The sequence below is a fragment of the Nelusetta ayraudi genome, unplaced genomic scaffold (genome assembly GCF_046127955.1).
Source record: "Nelusetta ayraudi isolate G7.1 ecotype Tasmania unplaced genomic scaffold, CSIRO-AGI_Nayr_v1 ptg000223l, whole genome shotgun sequence".
Taxonomy (NCBI): domain Eukaryota; kingdom Metazoa; phylum Chordata; class Actinopteri; order Tetraodontiformes; family Monacanthidae; genus Nelusetta; species Nelusetta ayraudi.
The window spans coordinates 100,001-116,861 of NW_027466272.1; the positions used below are offsets into that span (position 1 = coordinate 100,001).

The 16,861-nt window shown below is 49.6% G+C and overlaps 1 protein-coding gene across 1 annotated transcript in view; it reads left to right on the forward strand.

The window, feature by feature from the left end:
- The window catches only part of gabbr2 (gamma-aminobutyric acid (GABA) B receptor, 2), a 77,431-nt gene extending 60,996 nt beyond the window's left edge, over positions 1-16,435 (forward strand). The window contains exons 14-18 of the mRNA XM_076016377.1: positions 9,463-9,573; positions 10,158-10,382; positions 10,482-10,664; positions 10,913-11,042; positions 15,503-16,435. Coding sequence (XP_075872492.1) covers positions 9,463-9,573; positions 10,158-10,382; positions 10,482-10,664; positions 10,913-11,042; positions 15,503-15,624 — 771 coding nt within the window. The 3' untranslated portion in view covers positions 15,625-16,435. The remainder of the gene's footprint in view (positions 1-9,462; positions 9,574-10,157; positions 10,383-10,481; positions 10,665-10,912; positions 11,043-15,502) is intronic.
- Positions 16,436-16,861: the final 426 nt, after the last annotated feature.

A 16,861-nucleotide genomic window follows, 5' to 3' on the forward strand; every position in this document is an offset into this window, starting at 1 on the left:
CAGAGGGAGGGAGAGGGAGAGAGAGAGACAGAGAGAGAGAGGGAGCGAGAGAGAGAGAGGGGGGGGAGAGAGAGAGAGATCTGTGTGCTTGCTGTTCTTCATTACATCCATAAATGGATGAGAAATGAGGAGTGGCTGCACATGTAGCAGGTAGAAGGTCCCGACATTAGACTTATACACACACACACACACACACACACACACACACACACATACTGTAAGTGGTAGCGGAAATTAGATAGAGAGGTGGATGAATGGATGGATGGATGGATGGATGGATGATTTTAAATGAGATTCATGGATCAACGGCAGCGTCGGCAAAATGTGTTATTTAATTTCCAAACCAAATCACATGTGTTTAAAAAAGCAATGAAAAAAGCTAAATTGAACTGGTTACTCTTGGTTTTGCTCTTCACTTCACGTCAGCTGTCTGTGCACCCCCCCCACCCGTCCTTTGGCTCTGGGTCCGTGGCAGCACTCGCTGCGCTTCACATCATCGAACAATAGAAGACGAGAATGTGAGAAAATTGCAAACGTGGAGGCGTCAGCGGAGCAGCGGAGCAGCGATAGCTGCACTGCTGAAGCTGTCAATTAGTATAAAGGCATGTTGATGATGTGTGTGTGTGTGTGTGTGTGTGTGTGTGTGTGTGTTGAGATTCATGTGATTTGCTTTTTAAATAACCCCTTGAAGCGTTATTGAATTTTTAAAAAAAGCATTGTCTATCTATTTCAGTATTTAATTTATTATTTATTATTATGGATAGATAGATAGATAGATAATAGATAGATAGATAGATAAATAGATAGATAATAGATAGATAGACAGACAGACAGACAGATAGATAGATAATAGATAGATAGATTTCGGGTGTAATTAACAAGCTCTGGCTCTTTTTTCTTTTCTAATTAATCCTCTTTATTCCGAGTGGAAATTCTATTCTTACATTCTGGACTAAATTAATGCAAGGACACGCGGCAGAGCAGAGTGTGTACTCTTGTCTTCTTCTTCTCTTTGTTCACTTGCTCTGTTCTATTTTCACTCCCTCCAAGAGCACCTGTCCAAATGTGGTTTTTTTTTTTGTTTGTTTTTCTTCCCTTCCTGTCTGTCTTTTTATCACCACTTCATTCAGATCAGTTCTGATCTAAATCTGTCAGTAGGCCTAAAAGAAAAAAACATGTCTGATGCTGTTTTCGGCACCAACCCTGCAGCGCCCTCTGATGGTGGCTCTGTGCCCTGGAAGCGGCTGCTGACGATCACACTGCCAAGTCAATTCCACGAGGAATATTTCATTAGCTTCCAAAATGCTTGATTCAGAGGATGTTAAACACACAAGGAGAGGATCAGTAGTAGGCGCTGCCCTCGGGGGGTTTGATCAGGAGACCTGGGCCCTTCACATGCTCTCCGTCTCCTTTAAACACAACTGTAATCACGGCGTCAGCAACATGAAACTAGCGTTAGCTAAGTGCTAAGTTAGCCAGCCTGGTGGACTCACTGTTGCCCAGGATTCAGAGCTGCTTACTGCGGCCGAGTGCGGCCAACTGCAGATAATTATGTAATTCTGACCGCTCATGACCAGACGAATGCTGCAGAGGGCTGCGCCAGTATTTCGGCCCCCCCGCGTCGTGTCCCGCTGTTGCTAACGAGACAAAAATCCCAGTTAGCGTTGAAAAAAATCTGAAAAATCACAAAATCCGGATTAGGCTTGAATTCCTTTCTCCGTCTCTTTTAATGTCGCCGTCACCGTGCATGCATGTGTGTGTGTGTGTGTGTGTGTGTGTGTGTGTGTGTGTGTGTGTGTGTGTGTGTGTGTGCCTGCATGAAGACATCATGTGACGCACACACTGGTGGAGTCAGGATGGTTTGTGTTGCTCTCCTCAGGCAGCAGCAGCCAAACAGAAGGTGTTGTGTTTATTGGAGCCAAGCTGCCCGCTAGTGTGTGTGTTTGTGTGCGTGCGTGTGTGTGTGTGTGTGTGTGCGGGTGTGCACTCGCTGTGAGGTGTTGGCAGCCCCGTCCTACTGGGCCAATGGCGTTTGAACTCATTGTGTCAACTCGCCACCGATGCCGCTATCATGCGACCCTCTTCCTCTCTTGCCGCCGCCGCATTTCAGCATCGTTCACGCCCATCCCCCCCCCGACCCCCCACCAACGGTCGAGCAAAAGGTCAGAGGGCCAACTGGGGGCAGGGAGAGAGAGAGAGAGAGAGGGAGAGAGAGAGGGGAGAAAGTGGAACAAGACGATGTCCTGAGGAGCAGGGGATGAAGTGCAGGGTGCCTGACTGGAAGGAAGAACCAGGGGAGTGAGGGGGCGGAGTCAGAAAACATCTCTCTCTCTCACTCTCTCCCTCTCTCTCTCTCACTCTCGCTTTCTCACCACTGTCCTCACCTGCTGCTCAACCACCTTCTGCTTCCACATTCAGATTCTTCCAACACAAATCAGCATCACCGTTAGCCCCGCCTACAAAAAAGCTCCCACCTCTTTTTTTTTACCTCAAAGGAGGCTGATTGGTGGATCCGGTGGTGGTCCAACTAGCCAAACAAAACAAACACACAAACAAACCAATCTGGAGCTGCGGGTTGTGATGGATTTGCGTGAGTTTTGAATCTGCTGAATGTTAAAAATGTCCTGAAGAAGAAAGAAAAAGTGACGCTGACCTGTTGGAGCTGAAGAGGAAAAACTGTTTTTTTTGTCTTTTTTACCCAGTGTGGAAATCTTTCCCCATCAGAGAACAGCAGCAGCATCACCATCACCACTAGCAGCAGCTGCAGCAGCTGCAGCAGCCACTTGTGGTGGTTGTGCGGCCTTGAGAACAGCAGACAAACACTTAGTGAAGGTCTTTCCACCTGCAGCAGCAGCAGCACCAGCAGCAGCGGGTCGTTGCGTGTGAATAACACAACCAATTAATGGACGACAACACGGAACTCACGGCAACTGGCAACCTCAAAGGACTCAATTACTGCTCTGGGCTCCCAGGGACCAGAGGGAGAGAGAGGTAGATGCATTCCTCAAAAGAGGATTGGCCCTCTGTCTCTCTTTTTTTTAACCCCCCTACCCAACGCGCACACACACACACACACACACACACACTGATTACACACAGCAGGCAAAAAAAGAGTCTTGTAGTTCAACCATACTGATGCATCGTGGGTGTTCTGAGATTCAGGATTTCAAAAAGCTGCAGCAGTCCATGGAAGCTCTTTGCAGCCGTTTTTGAAAACACATTGAAATGAAAGAAGATTAATTTATTCTTGGGCAGGTTGGACAAGAAGGGGCGGGGCCAAGTGGGCGGGGCAGACGGGGAATGCTCAATTCTTGTTTGACACTTCGAATCACTGCTGGCCAATTCCCGATAAAGACACTTCCTGATTCCTGGAGGACGGATTTCCACCACGCTGATTGTTTTCCAGGCTGCGATGGGGGGCTGGGGGGGGGGGGGGGATTTTGGGTCTGACAGAGGATGATGGTAAATGTAGTGAAGCAGGTGAAATGAAAAGCGCCTCATTATGGACACAATGATTCCACCGGCACCGTTATTGGACACATTGTGGCCCCATAATTACTGGAACTGCCTGGTAATAAACGGGGGCGCCGGCGGGGCCGAGGGGGCCATTGTGGCGGCGAAGCAAGTGGAAATTAGCGCCTTCAGGAGGACGAGAAGAGTCGAACTACGGAGAGAGGGAGCGAGGGAGCGAATGTGCGCCAGCGAATTGATTAGGAAAAAAAAAAAAAAAAAGAGGTCATCGGCGAATGTCATCATGAGCCTTTCATAAAGTCCAGGCACAAAATGTTATTGAAGACGCTCGCCATCGAAATGAGTTTCATTCATCGGGTGGTTGTTATGCATGTGCTATACTTGTGCGTCCGTTGCGGGTGTGTGCGCGCATCTGCGCACGCCACCGGATGGAGTTTGGAGTCTTTCGATTGGTGGGCGTGGCCTAAAATGAAAGCTTTTTTTTTTTTTTCCTCTTTGTTATTTACAGAGAGCCGGCCAAGAGTTTATTTTTCTGAGCGTTATTACGGCTTCCCGGGTGGTCAGAAAGACACAAAAACAGCTGGCAAACATTCTTGAGTTGAGCAAGGAAATAAAAAAACCACACATATATATACATATATACTGTATATGTACGTATGTATGGACAGTACGTATGTATATGCACAAGTGCTGCGGCTTTGAAGACCCGGATCGTCCCAAAGTTTCTGCACCAAAGGCAAAAATATTGAGAGAAAAAGTTTCTTTCAGCGCGGCTGCGGTGAATTTAGGCAGGAAGTGTCGCACGCGGGAGCTCTTTTAGCGCCGGCCGTGACAGGGAATTACGTTAAAGGATGGCGGCCGTAAAGGAGTTGACGGCGGCGGCGGCGGCGGCCTCCCGATAACAAAAGCCTGGCGAGCGCTGCCGGCTCGGCAGCCTGCCGGCGCCGCATCAGCATTTGCATATTCTAATGAGGCCCAGCGTTCAGGGTTAGCCGCTTACGCTAATGACGCGTTTAGCCCTTAATAAATCAGGCGGCTCCCCGCTGGATAGCAAGGGGGCTGCGAATGTGTGCTGCAGTGTGTGTGTGTGTGTGTGTGTGTGTGTGTGTGCGTGTGTGTGTGTAGATGCATGCAGATCCACTTCCGCTCCGCCGCGGCGTTTGACAGTAGCGCCCTCGGTAATAATGCATTCATGAGATTCTGTATGATATGTGAGCGTTTACCCACCTGCTCCTGATGCTGCTGCGGCTCCATTAACCTGCTGCATCGGCCAGCTTTCAAGTCTGACGCCTCACTCGCTCGCTGACTCGCTCGCTGACTCGCTCGCCCGTCCGTGTGGAGGAGAATCTTTTGTTTTATTGAGGGGGGGGTCTCAGAATTGCAACCAATCAACGTTTGGCTGCTATTAAAGCAGGAAAGGAGACCTTGTTGTTGTTTTTATGTTTGTTTGTTTTTCGCAACAGAGATCAGCAGAGACACAGAGTTTGGGTGTGTCCACGCTAAACTTCTGTTGCAGCTGCCCTCAAAGGAAGATGATGGGGGGGGGGGGGAAACAAAAACAGGAAGTGGCTGCAAGCCTTGCTGTTTTCTGAAGGGCTTAGCGTGGATGCTAAAGTAAGAACACAAGAAAAAAAGTGGGCAATCAGAAGCTTTCGAACAGTTGGTTGCAATTTTTTACTGATTATTTTTTTTTTGCTTTACTCCTCCAAGTGGACTTTTTTTTTGTTGATTTTTTTTCAAATCATTTTGAAGAGCAGCCAGTGATTAGCCTCCCCGTGTCCGTCCTCGGGTGAACGCGGAAGGCTCTGCCACGTGCTGCTACCAACCACATCCATTTTTTATCGTCTTTCGCCGCGCCTGAGCGTGCCGCGTGCTGAGAGGCGGCCTCAGGAAGCCGAGGAAGAGGAGGAGGAGGAGGAGGAGGAGGAGGAGCTGAGCTCCATCATTCCGCCAGCGAGGAGGGCAGCCGCTTATGCTAATGTCGGGGGGGGGGGAAAGTCTTTGGTTGGAAAATTTATTGTTTCAGGGCGGCGGAACATTTTTTTTTTTTTGACTACGGGGCCCCCTGGTGGTCAGAGGGTCGGCAGGCCGCGCTCCCATCAGAGGGATTAGTTCTTAAATGGGATTACTGGCTGGTGTAGAAGGAGGAGGGGGTGTGGGTGGGTGTGGGGGGATGTGTGGGGAGGGGGGGTGCGGGAAGCAAGAGAGCAGAAATATTCCAATGGAGACGGAACGCTGAAGTTGAAATGTTCAATTTATCATCGTTAGTGGGGAAGAAGAGACGAGGGAGCCATGAAGAGGGGCGGAGCCAGCGTGAGGGAAGAGAGTCCTCTATTGATTTAAGTTCCGCAAGTGTGTGTGTGTGTGTGTGTGTGTGTGTGTCAGAGTGTGTGTGTGTCAGAGGCAGCACAGGGCAGAGTGTGTAGCTACTTCCTGTTTTGGGGGCGGACGAGAGATTCTTTTCTTTTCTTTTCTTTTCTTTCCTTCCCTTCCCTTCTCAATTCTTTCTGCCTGACTTTGTCCCTTTTCTCTCTCGAGTGACTCGGTATAATGTCTGTAAACGTGCACTGGGGTGGAATCATCCCGGTCTCCCATCCGCTGTGACTCGGACGCTACAGTAAAGACACGCTAACGCACGCGCACACACACACACACACACACACACTCGCTGGCTGCGCTGCAGAATGGCTGAGGTCCGCTCGAGTGTGAGCGCCAGCGGCGAGCTGCCGCTCTGCCATCGTGGCCTCCCTGCATGTAGGTCGACCTCGGCCAGGGGCTCGCCGCCCTCCTCCGCCCCCCCCCCCCCCCCCCCCTCCCCCTCACGCCGCCACCTCCTTTCTCATTGGCCGCGTTTTTCCTTTTTCTTTCTGCCCTCCCCTCCGAAGGCCGCTCGACTTCTTCACACGTCTCCTCGGGGACGCTGCGTCTCTGTGAAGCGTGCGTGTGCGTGCCTGCTTGTGTGTGTGTGTGTGTGTGTGTGTGTGTGCGCACGCGCGTGTCTGTGTCTAAAACACTTCCACACTTCTAATGTGGAAGCGCGAAGTACTTAACACTCGTTAAGTCCGTGAAGGGTGCCTCACGCCGAGGATCATGGGAAATTGTCCATTTGCACCTGAACTGAACGTGGGTCAACGTTGTGCGCCAGTACTTTTATTCTACAACGCAGACTCCAGCAAAGGCCCCGCCCCTAACTGCCTCTGATTGGATCAGGGAGCGGTCGCCAATCAAATGCAAGTCGACAAAAAAAGTGTTGGCCAATGAGAAACAAGCTGCTGAATTCTGTTGCAGAAGCAAAAGAACTCCTATTGTATCGCTTGTATTAGCATGCTAGCTTAGCATTGCATCAGCATGCTAGCAAACACATTTCTGTTTTTTAATCCGGTGTTTTGTTTTCTTTTTCTTTTTCTTGCGAGTGATAGGTGGTCAGACAGGATGAACGACAGCTGCTGCTGCTGCTGCTGCTGCTGCTGCTGCTGCTGCTGCTGCTGCGATTCTTTAAATGGGGAAACTCAGGTTTCCTCTCTGGCGTGAGGAGAATCTAACCGGCAGCAGGGGGGGGAAAAAAAGCCTCCAAAAAAAACAGGAGCAGCCGGTCGGTGGGAAGCTGCACTGATTTCAGCCTCAGCGAACCGGGCCTGGCTCGGCTCGGCTTGGCCTGGCCCGGCTGTTTGCATGAAATATAAAACAATGTCGCTTCCTGTGACCACGGCAGCCTGCGCTGTGATTGGCTGCTGCCCAGAGACTTAGTCAAACCAGGGCACCTCATGCATAACTCAGAGCTCTCGGCTGCTCAGCACATCACTTTAGTTCAAAATAGACTGATTTTTTTTTTTTTTTTTTTTTTGCTTTTTGCTTCTTCTTTTTTTAACCCGATACTTGAAGATGCAAAAACGTCGCAATGGGTTCTGAGGATCCTTTTTTGTTTTTTCTTTCTTTCTTCGTCTTCTTCTTCTTCTGCGGTGTGTCATCTAATTGTGGTTTGTGCGTCATCTCCTGTCCCACTTTCCTCCATCCTGACTTTTAGAGGCAAACGCGTGACTCCAACGCTCCTCCAGGAAGTTTCTGGAAGAGATGATGCGGGGGTTGTGTGTGTGTGTGTGTGTGTGTGTGTGTGTGTGTGTGGCTGTGTGTGTGTGTGTGTGTGTGTGTGTAATCAAAAGCTACTAAAAAGCACCTTCAATGAATGATTCATTTTAAAGCAGGAAATGCTCCAAAAACGCCGGCAGCTCGGCTCTCCTGCTCCTGCAGTTGCGACTGGTTGCAGTTTTTTCCGCTTCTTGCTCGCAGCGCAGCCACGCAAAGGACACGCCCGGGTCCGGTCTAATTCCTGGATTAGTTCTCTTTTGGTTCTCCGCTCTTCCTCTGATGAGCAGCATCGACGTCGACACGGATTACAAGCTGGCAGCGGCAGCAGCGGCAGCAGCGGCAGCCTCCTCTTCCTGTCACAGCTGAGCTGAACCCTCTTTTTTTCTGTAGCTCCGCCCCCTTTCCCCTCAAAGGGATGCTGATTGGCTGAGCCGTGCTTTTGACCAAAAAAGTTGGCTCAACTTCTGAGAAGCTGCGCTCGATATACAGTGCACGCTGCTGCTGCTGCTGCTGCTGCTGCTGCTGCTGCTGCTGCTGCTGGTGCATTGGAGAGTTTGGAAAAAAAAATATTAGAGAAGAAAGAAATGAATAACAGAAGAGGAGAGAGGATGATAAATTTCCCTCTGGAGGCGGATGAAAGCGATGGCGCTTCAAGGATGTCCGGCAGTTCCTGGTCTCTCCTGATTGGATCAGCTCGGCTCCTTCAGCGCCGACGTGCCCCCTGTTGGAAGCGTTCGTCCTATAGAGGAGCGCCGCCTTTTGTCGCTCCGCCAAGGTCGCCGCTCGGCCGCCAGCTTCAATGGGAAACTTGCATTAATGCGAGCTGATTGCCGGAGTGCCGGTGGGAGGGGGGGGGGGGCTTTCCGAGGACGAGCCGCAGGAGTTTCTGCTGCAAACAAAAGCAGCCGCTCATTATTGTTATTATTATCACCCCTCCTCACTCTCACTCTCACTCTCACTCTCTGCTCATCCTTCACACATACTCACACACAGCTAGCTAGCGCCTAGCGGCTAACATTCAGCAGATTCATGCAGTTATAAAGGTGGCAGGTGATGCACTTTGTGTGTGTGTGTGTGTGTGTGTGTGTCCTCCTGGAGGCATTAAGATCCGCCTCAGGTGCGAGTTGGCGCTGAGTCACCGCAAAGAGAGGCGGAGGAAGTGAAGACAATTAGCCTCAGCCATTAGCGACCCGACACCAGGGGCACCGCCTCTGACTGGCCGGGTCGTTCCTGCCGCCACGTTTGCACTGCAAACAGGAAGTGACAAACTCACTTTCTCTGTAGGAGGGACTTCCTGCCTCCGGCCGACTTCCCACAACCAAACATTTCCTCCTGCGTCCTGTCGGGTTTGTCCGTCCGTCCGTCCGTCCGGGAGGAAAGAGCTCGCTCGGAGCTTTAGGAAATGAGGAGGTGCTGCAGATGCTACGTCTGTTAGCAGGTGACCGCTGGTAGTCAGTCATTCTGCATCACGCTGCCGGTTCAAAGTGAGGTTGACTCAGTGACACCACTGATAAAGGTTCACGTTCCTCTTCAATTGTGAAAATGGCGCCATCTTTGGATGGAAACGCTGTAGCGACGGCAGTTTTCCTTACGACACGGGGTCGCCTCTGCTTCCTGGTTTTTTGTCCTCTGCGTGTTTTTTTCTCGTTGCTTCTCACACTGGTAGCTGAATCGTTTGTGGCTCCCCGGAGGGGAGGAGCTCCCGTCCAGCTGGTGACTGCTTTGATACTTTGTATGGGGGGGATTTACGCCTGTCTTGTAGCTTCAGAGGGTTTATTTGCTTATTTGGGTTTTATTTCACACACCTTGTACTCATCTCTCTCTCTCCCTCTCTCCCTCTCTCTCTCTCTCTCCCTCTCTCCCTCTCTCTCTCTCTCTCCCCCCCTCTCTCTCTGTCGTGAACAGGCCGACCCACAGGGCCGGGACATCGCCATCCGTCCCTTCCTGGAGCACTGTGAAAACACCCACATGACCATTTGGCTGGGAATAGTCTACGCCTACAAAGGCCTGCTGATGGTGAGAGAGAGGATATAAAAAAAAAATAGAGCACACACAGAACACACACACACACACACACACACACACAGTGTTTCTCTCCGGTTCTTAATCAGCCTTCTCACGTTACATTTTGACAAGGAATTAAATTTTGTCTGGACCGCCTTCATTTTTTCCCCGCTGATATTTTCTAGATCTCACTAAAGCTGCACGCAGCAGTGAAAACATTTCTTCCATTACAAATGTGAAAGTGTATTTTTCTTTTGATTACCGCCAACATTTCCTTGCGTCTTTTTGGATTTTAATTAAATTTAAATATTTTCCCATCGTCCACATCACAAACATAATATAATTACAATCCTACTGGAGCGACACTGTGAAGAAATGAGTCCTAATTTATTCAGGGAATCTTTAAATATTTGCCCAAAGGAAAAAGTTGAGAAATTTTCTGGGGTTTTGATCTCATCAGATTGTTGGTGGACATTTTTTTTTTTTTTTTCATTGCAAAATCCAACTTTCCTCCTGAAAAACTTTCCCTCCTCCTCCTCCTCCTCCTCCCCCTGCTCCTCCTCCTCCTACTCCTGCTCCTCCTGCTCCTCCGCCAGCTCTTTGGCTGCTTCCTGGCCTGGGAGACCCGGAACGTCAGCATCCCGGCGCTCAACGACAGCAAGTACATCGGCATGAGTGTCTACAACGTGGGCATCATGTGCATCATCGGCGCCGCCGTGTCCTTCCTGACCCGCGACCAGCCCAACGTCCAGTTCTGCATCGTGGCGCTGGTCATCATCTTCTGCAGCACCATCACGCTCTGCCTGGTCTTCGTGCCCAAGGTCGCTCTCGCCGCCGCCGCCGCCGCCGCCGCCGTCCTGGTCTGTCTTCTGCCTGGTCACTGCTGCTAAAGCTAACCGTGGGCCGACCTTCTCTTCCAGTTCATCACCATGCGCACCAACCCGGACGCGGCCACGCAGAACCGCAGGTTAAAGTTCACCCAGAACCAGAAGAAGGAGGACTCCAAGACGTCCACCTCGGTCACCAGCGTCAACCAGGCCAACACGTCGCGGCTGGACGGGCTGCAGACCGACAACCACCGACTGCGCATGAGGATAACGGAGGTCTGAGCGCCAAAAAAAGGGGATTTTTTTTTTTTTTTTTTGGGGGGGGGGTCTGAGTTTTGAATCCACAAGAAGCAAAGTGGATGAAGCCAATCAGTGCATCGTCTTATATTATAAAACCTGATCTTGTTATGGGGGGGAAATTCATCCAGTGGAGAGATTTGTTTTTGCTGTCCCCAGATCAGATTCCGCACTGTAATCTGACGCCTTTTTTTTTAACTTTTTGCTCTCCTGTGGTGGCGCCGCAGCTGGACAAGGAGCTGGAGGAGGTGACCATGCAGCTGCAGGACACGCCGGAGAAAACGCCCTACATCAAGCAGAACCACTACCCCGACGGCAACAACATCCTCAGTATACGCAACTTCACCGACGGGAAAGGTGAGAAGTCGAGGGTGACAGTTTCTCAGTTACCCGTCCGTCCATTTTCCAAAGCCGCTTCTTCCCGAGCTCAGGGTCACGGGGAGATTTCTCAGCTAAAAAAAAAAAAAACAACAACCAAAAACCCTGCAAAATAGTCCTCTTATTTCTGAAAAGTCAATTCTTTCTGTCACCTGGATTGTTAAGAAAAGCCAAAGATCAGGTCTGCTTCTCCTCCTCCTCTTCTTCTCCTCCTCTTCTTCTTCTTCTTCTTCTTCTTCTTCTTCTTCTGGCCTCCTTTAACATTGTCTTCTTTGGTCTCTTTTTTTTTTTTCATTGTATCGTAAAACTTGAAGGATCAAAAAATCTAAATCCAGATCCAGATACATTACAGTCAAACAAAGTGTTCATTCTTGTTCTTTAATGGGATTTTTTTTGTAATTGCTTTTTGCTTTATTATTGACAACGTTATTGTGGGGCGGGGGTTTTGTTATTGGAAGACATTTCGATGATGTTGTCAAATTGCGCCAAATTCTAGAAATGAGAGAAACATTTTCTGCTCATTTCCAGCCAGGCCAGCGGTTCTGAAACAAAATGGGCCACTCATTTATAAGGGAACTGAGCTTCTCATTGGTAGTTCCATGCTGTCGCTGTCACCTAGCTCCGCCTGGAAAATCGAGTTTCGCAGCTGATTCGCCACCGTTTCACCGCGTGTTTGGCTCGGCTAAGTCCCAGGCCAACTGGGGTGAAGGCAAGAAGTTCGCCCAGTTGCAAAAGTAGGGAAAAGAAGAGTCACTTTTCCTTTTTTATTCCAGTAGAGAGACTCCGTGCAGCCTCTGGCTCCTCGCCGCTGCCTGATGCTGCTGTTTGAGTTGATGCGGCGGAAACTTTGCTGTCACAGTGGCGGCGGTGGGGGGGGTGGGGGGGGAGGAGCGGGAGGGGAGGGTTCCTCCTCAGAATGAGGAGTCTCTTAATTGTCGCAGTCGGGCCATAAAGCCGCACGTCGAGCTCAGCAGCGAGGCTGCACGCAGCAGCCAGATTTAGATCTGATGGATCTGCTGGAGGCTGGAACAGCTGCTGCGTCTCTGTGGATTCCTCTCCCAGCCACATTAATTCTCATTACTGGGGATGCGCAGATACCAATGCCAGTATCGGCTATCGGTACCGATACCGGGGTTGAGTACTCTGCTTGACGTGATTGGACGACACACTGGGAGTAGACCAGTCCTGACCTTAGCATCGCAGTCGCTCGCTTTGTCTTCGACTGTGGTTTTTTTAAGCGGTTTTTAAGATGGTGTCCCTTTTTCCTGTTTCCCAAGAGGAAGCTCAAACTGACCGGAGACACTGAAGTTTTGTTCATGCTGGGTGATTTGGCTTAATGGAAGTGCAACGAACCCTTAAAGGTATTGCAGTGTAAATAGGGAGACTTTGCCATTGACTCTCAGTTTGCTTCTTGGAAAGTGTAAAACTCCCCAGCAGCAGCAGCAGCAGCAGCAGCAGCAGCAGCAGCAGCAGCAGCAGCAGCAGCAGCAGCAGCAGCATCTGTAGTAACTGGCTTTGTTTGTAGAAAGAGAGAAAATGCAGTGAAATCATCAAACAAACAAACAAGCAAACAAATAAACAAAAAAAAAAAGCGCCATGTTGGTGGGAGATGATTAGCGTTGCGTTTCAGCCACTTCCTGTTTCAGCCACTTCCTGTTTCTGGAGGGCGGACATCTCCACAGTCCAGGAGGCAGCAGCTGAGTGTGTGTGCGTGTGTGTGGGCCGCTGGAACTGAGCTGCGTCTATTTCTGACTCAACATCTTTGTGTCTTGGTTACTGAAGACAGAAATAGCAGCCGACAACAATCTGCATTACATTAGCACCGTTTTTATTTATTTATTTCATTTTATTTGAAGGGCCGCTGCCTCGAATAATCCTGGACGCGGCGAATCGACGCCAAACAAACGTCTGCTAATTGTCTTTCCAAGGGAAAGGGAATGCAATGAGGAGTTTTTGTTGCTCCGTAAGGTGAGAGAGAAGCTGAGGATGTCAGCCAGGAGCCTCTGAGGTGATCCCGAGAGTCGGCCGCATTCAGATTTAGCTCCGCCTCCTCCTCCTCCTCCTCCTCCTCCTCCTCCTCCTCCTCCTCCTCCTCCTCCTCCCCCGCCGCCTCCTCCTCCAAAGACAGAACTGCGTCAGTGTCGAGGTTCTCGTCTAGGATGATGACGGTGGCAGGAGTCAGGAGGTGGAGGAGGCGGAGCCGCAGTCTCAGACCCGTGGCGGAAACAGAGTCTCACTGACTCGTTGACGGCAGCCCTGGAAATCAGCAAACTGCTCGAAGAATTGAATTCAAAAATCTGTTTGAATGCATAAATGAGACAAACAGTGAAAGTTCAGAGTATCAAATGTATCATAAAATCACCTTGAGTGGTCACATTGATGGTTTGCGTTAATTTTTTTTTAATTTTTTTTTTTTTTAAAGGCATAATTTACGTACATTTATATGATTTATTGTTATTATTACATATATTTACAACATTTAGTTCAGATTAAATGACACTTTATAGGATATGAGCAACACCGCAGATGTAAGGTGCGTTATTAATAAAAATCTGTTATTATTAAAAGCACCTGTTTTATAGTACAAGGCAGTTTTCAGGCCCTGGATGGGTGGCCTGGATGTAAACAGCTTTAATAGTCCGGTCCCCCTCCAGTTCATCCATGCAAGGACTTTTTGTCAGCCTAGTTGTTGCTGTCATCGCTGCCATCGCCATCGTGGTTTTTTTATTTAGCCTGGCGGCGAGGCAGCGGAACATAAATCCTTTTTTGAACGCTCCGCTCTGATTTCACTCCATTGATTTGGGCGCCCGCGTGTGTTGCACAGATTGTACAGTGAGACTCAAACACACACACATCCTGCATCCACAAGCAGCAGTATAAATATCTGAGGCGCTCCCGCTGCTTTTAACGCGGCTGCCAGAACTACAAGATAAGGATTTTTTTTTTTTTTAATGCAAAAAAGAAGGCCGACCCCCCCCCCCTCCCACCTCCCCCACTTTACCCCCCCAAAAAATAAAAGAAAGTTGGCTGCTCCGAGGTCCAATGAGGGCGCACGCTGTTATGTGATCGTTGAATCAGGTCAGCGAGTGCCGGGAAGAATCTGGGACACCTGCAGAGGAAACTTCGTAGGGGAGGAGGAGAAGAAGAAGGAAGAAGAAGAAGAAGAAGAAGAAGAAGAAAAAAAGGACCCCCCCCCCCCCGTTTCTTGGGGTGGAAAGTTGGAAAAGTGATTAATTTGTTTACCGCAGCGGCTCATGTGTTTCCAATTCATTGTCTGCCGTGGTGACGCAACTGCTGGAGGAGGCAAAAAAATCCTGTTAGATGAATTTGTCTTGTCCCCCTTCTTGGCTAATGAGGACTCAGTCTTCCTCCCCGTCGCGCTGCTGCTGCGGCTGCGGCTGCGGCTCAACCCATTTTTTTTTTTCCTAATTTTCTCTTTATTGTGTAATTTAGGCTTGAAAATCTTCGCCTTGTGTTCTTTCGTGTTGTCGTTAAAATGGGAAAGTTGACAGTTAACACAAATATTTAAATGACTTGCTGCGTCCCACTTCACGCTTCTGCAGTTTTTTGAGGGGTATCGTGTCGGTGAGACTTTCCTTCCAAACTTTTGAGACAAACAGGGAGCCGTCTTGAAATAAATCGCTGGTCAAAGACTTTTTTCCCCTGACATGCAAAGACTTAAATCTGCCGTTCAGACTTCAGACAGCCTTTGTGTCTTTCTTCTTCTCAAACGTCTGCAGCCTCTGGAACTTTTAAGATCGTCCACCATGAAAAGCTCTCGCTGTCAGATTCAAGGTTTTTGCAGCCGTGCTGATGATTTTTTTTTTTAAACATTTTTTTACTGCTGCAGCTTCTTGCTCTTCTGGTTGTCTGATGTTTCAGAGCAGCTTCCTGGTTCCATCTAAACCTTTAAACCAGGCATGGGCAAACTACGGCCTGAGGGCCTTATGTGGCCCATTAAGCTTTTTATTCGGGCCCGCCGAACTTAAAGAATTTATATTATTAGTAAGAAATAAAATAGCTGTATTTCATGCATTTTTTCCAGTGTTTTAAGAGTCATTTCAATAAAGAGCTAAAATACCTTGGGGCTTGAAAGACACTGATTTTGTTTTAACACTTTTGTTCATTTTCAATTGACATTTTAAAGCTCATGGTTTCTCCATACCCCATCCTCCTATGAGGTGGCTCACCAAAACACTCCATCCATCCGCTGCTGCTCCGGCTCCACCCACTGTGGCCCCACCAGTCAAACATTTTGCCCGCCACTGTATTTAACAATTTTTGTCCACTACGTTCTTAAAATCCAGAGCAGTTTCAAAAGGAATGCTCCACATGGGATTTTGGCAAGACGGACGTGTGAAGTCATGTGAGTTGCGGGTGTGACAATTTCCTCGCGTCGTTGATTTGTCATTTTTCTTCTTTTTTTTTCCGACTCCTAGATGGAGAAAAGTCGATACTGAAGAACCACCTGGAGCAGAAGGCTCAGGGCCACTGGGGCTCCATGGACCCGTCCAGGATAAACCGAGGTCCCCTGGAGGACATCAACTCCCCCGAACAGTGAGACAGACTCCTCCCCTCCTCTTCCCCCCTCAGCCACTTCCTCTTCCTGTTAGCTTCCTCATCAGACTGCAGGCGTCACACCAGCAGCAGCAGCAGCAGCAGCAGCAGCAGCAGCAGCTGCTGTCGGTCGGTTGCTGCAGCAACAGCGGGAGGAAGAAAAAAAAAAAAAAAGCTGCGTACTTATCTCCTCCCACGCACATCAACATACATAAAACCACATCAGCAAGGAGGCGCGTTCCGCCGCCGCGTGCGTGTGTGTGCGTGCGTGCGTCTGAGGCCTGCGACCGATTGATTTGTCGTCGCAAACGTGAAAAAAAAAAGAAGAAGAAAAACGAGCCGGCAAAAGAGAAAATGCACTCTCCAAACATCCGTGCAACAAATGCAGCTCCGCCGCTCATCTAGTATTCATGAGGGAGGGGAAAGCTGAAGAGCCGCTTCGCGCGCGCGCGTGAGTGTGTGTGCGCGTGTGCGTGTGTGTGTGTGTGTCGTCAGTGGGACGGGACACCTCATGCATCATTGAGGGCTCCTCCCCCGACGCTCGTTTAACCAGAAACCGTCAGGAAATAAGAAGGAACGAGGTGGACCGAGGAGGTAGAGAGAGGGGGATGGAGGGATGGGTGGATGGATTGGTGGGTGGATGGATGGGTGGATGGATGGACGGATGGATGGATGGATGGATGGATGGATGGACGGATGGATGGATGGATGGATGGATGGATGGACGGACGGACGGACGGACGGACGGACGACGGACGGATGGATGGACGGATGGATGGATGGACGGATGGATGGATGGATGGATGGATGGATGGATGGACGGATGGATGGATGGATGGATGGATGGACGGATGGATGGATGTTTGACAATGGATGGGTTGATGCATGGATGGATGGACGGGTGGATGTTTCATGATGAATGGATGGATGATGATAGATATATGGATGGATGGATGGATGGATGGATGGATGGATGGATGGATGGACGGACGGACGGATGGATGTTTGACAATGGATGGGTGGATGCATGGATGGATGTTTGACAATGGATGGGTGGATGCATGGATGGATGGACGGGTGGATGGATGGGTGACGGACAGACAGGTGGGTGGATGTGTGAGGAGCGACAGAGCAGCGGAGGAGGAGGTTTTGGGCTCCTGGACTTATGTAAGCTGCTGATCTGCAGCCAGCGCTCTGAAAATAGACGGGGAGGAGGAGAGCAGCAGCAGAAGTGGAGGATG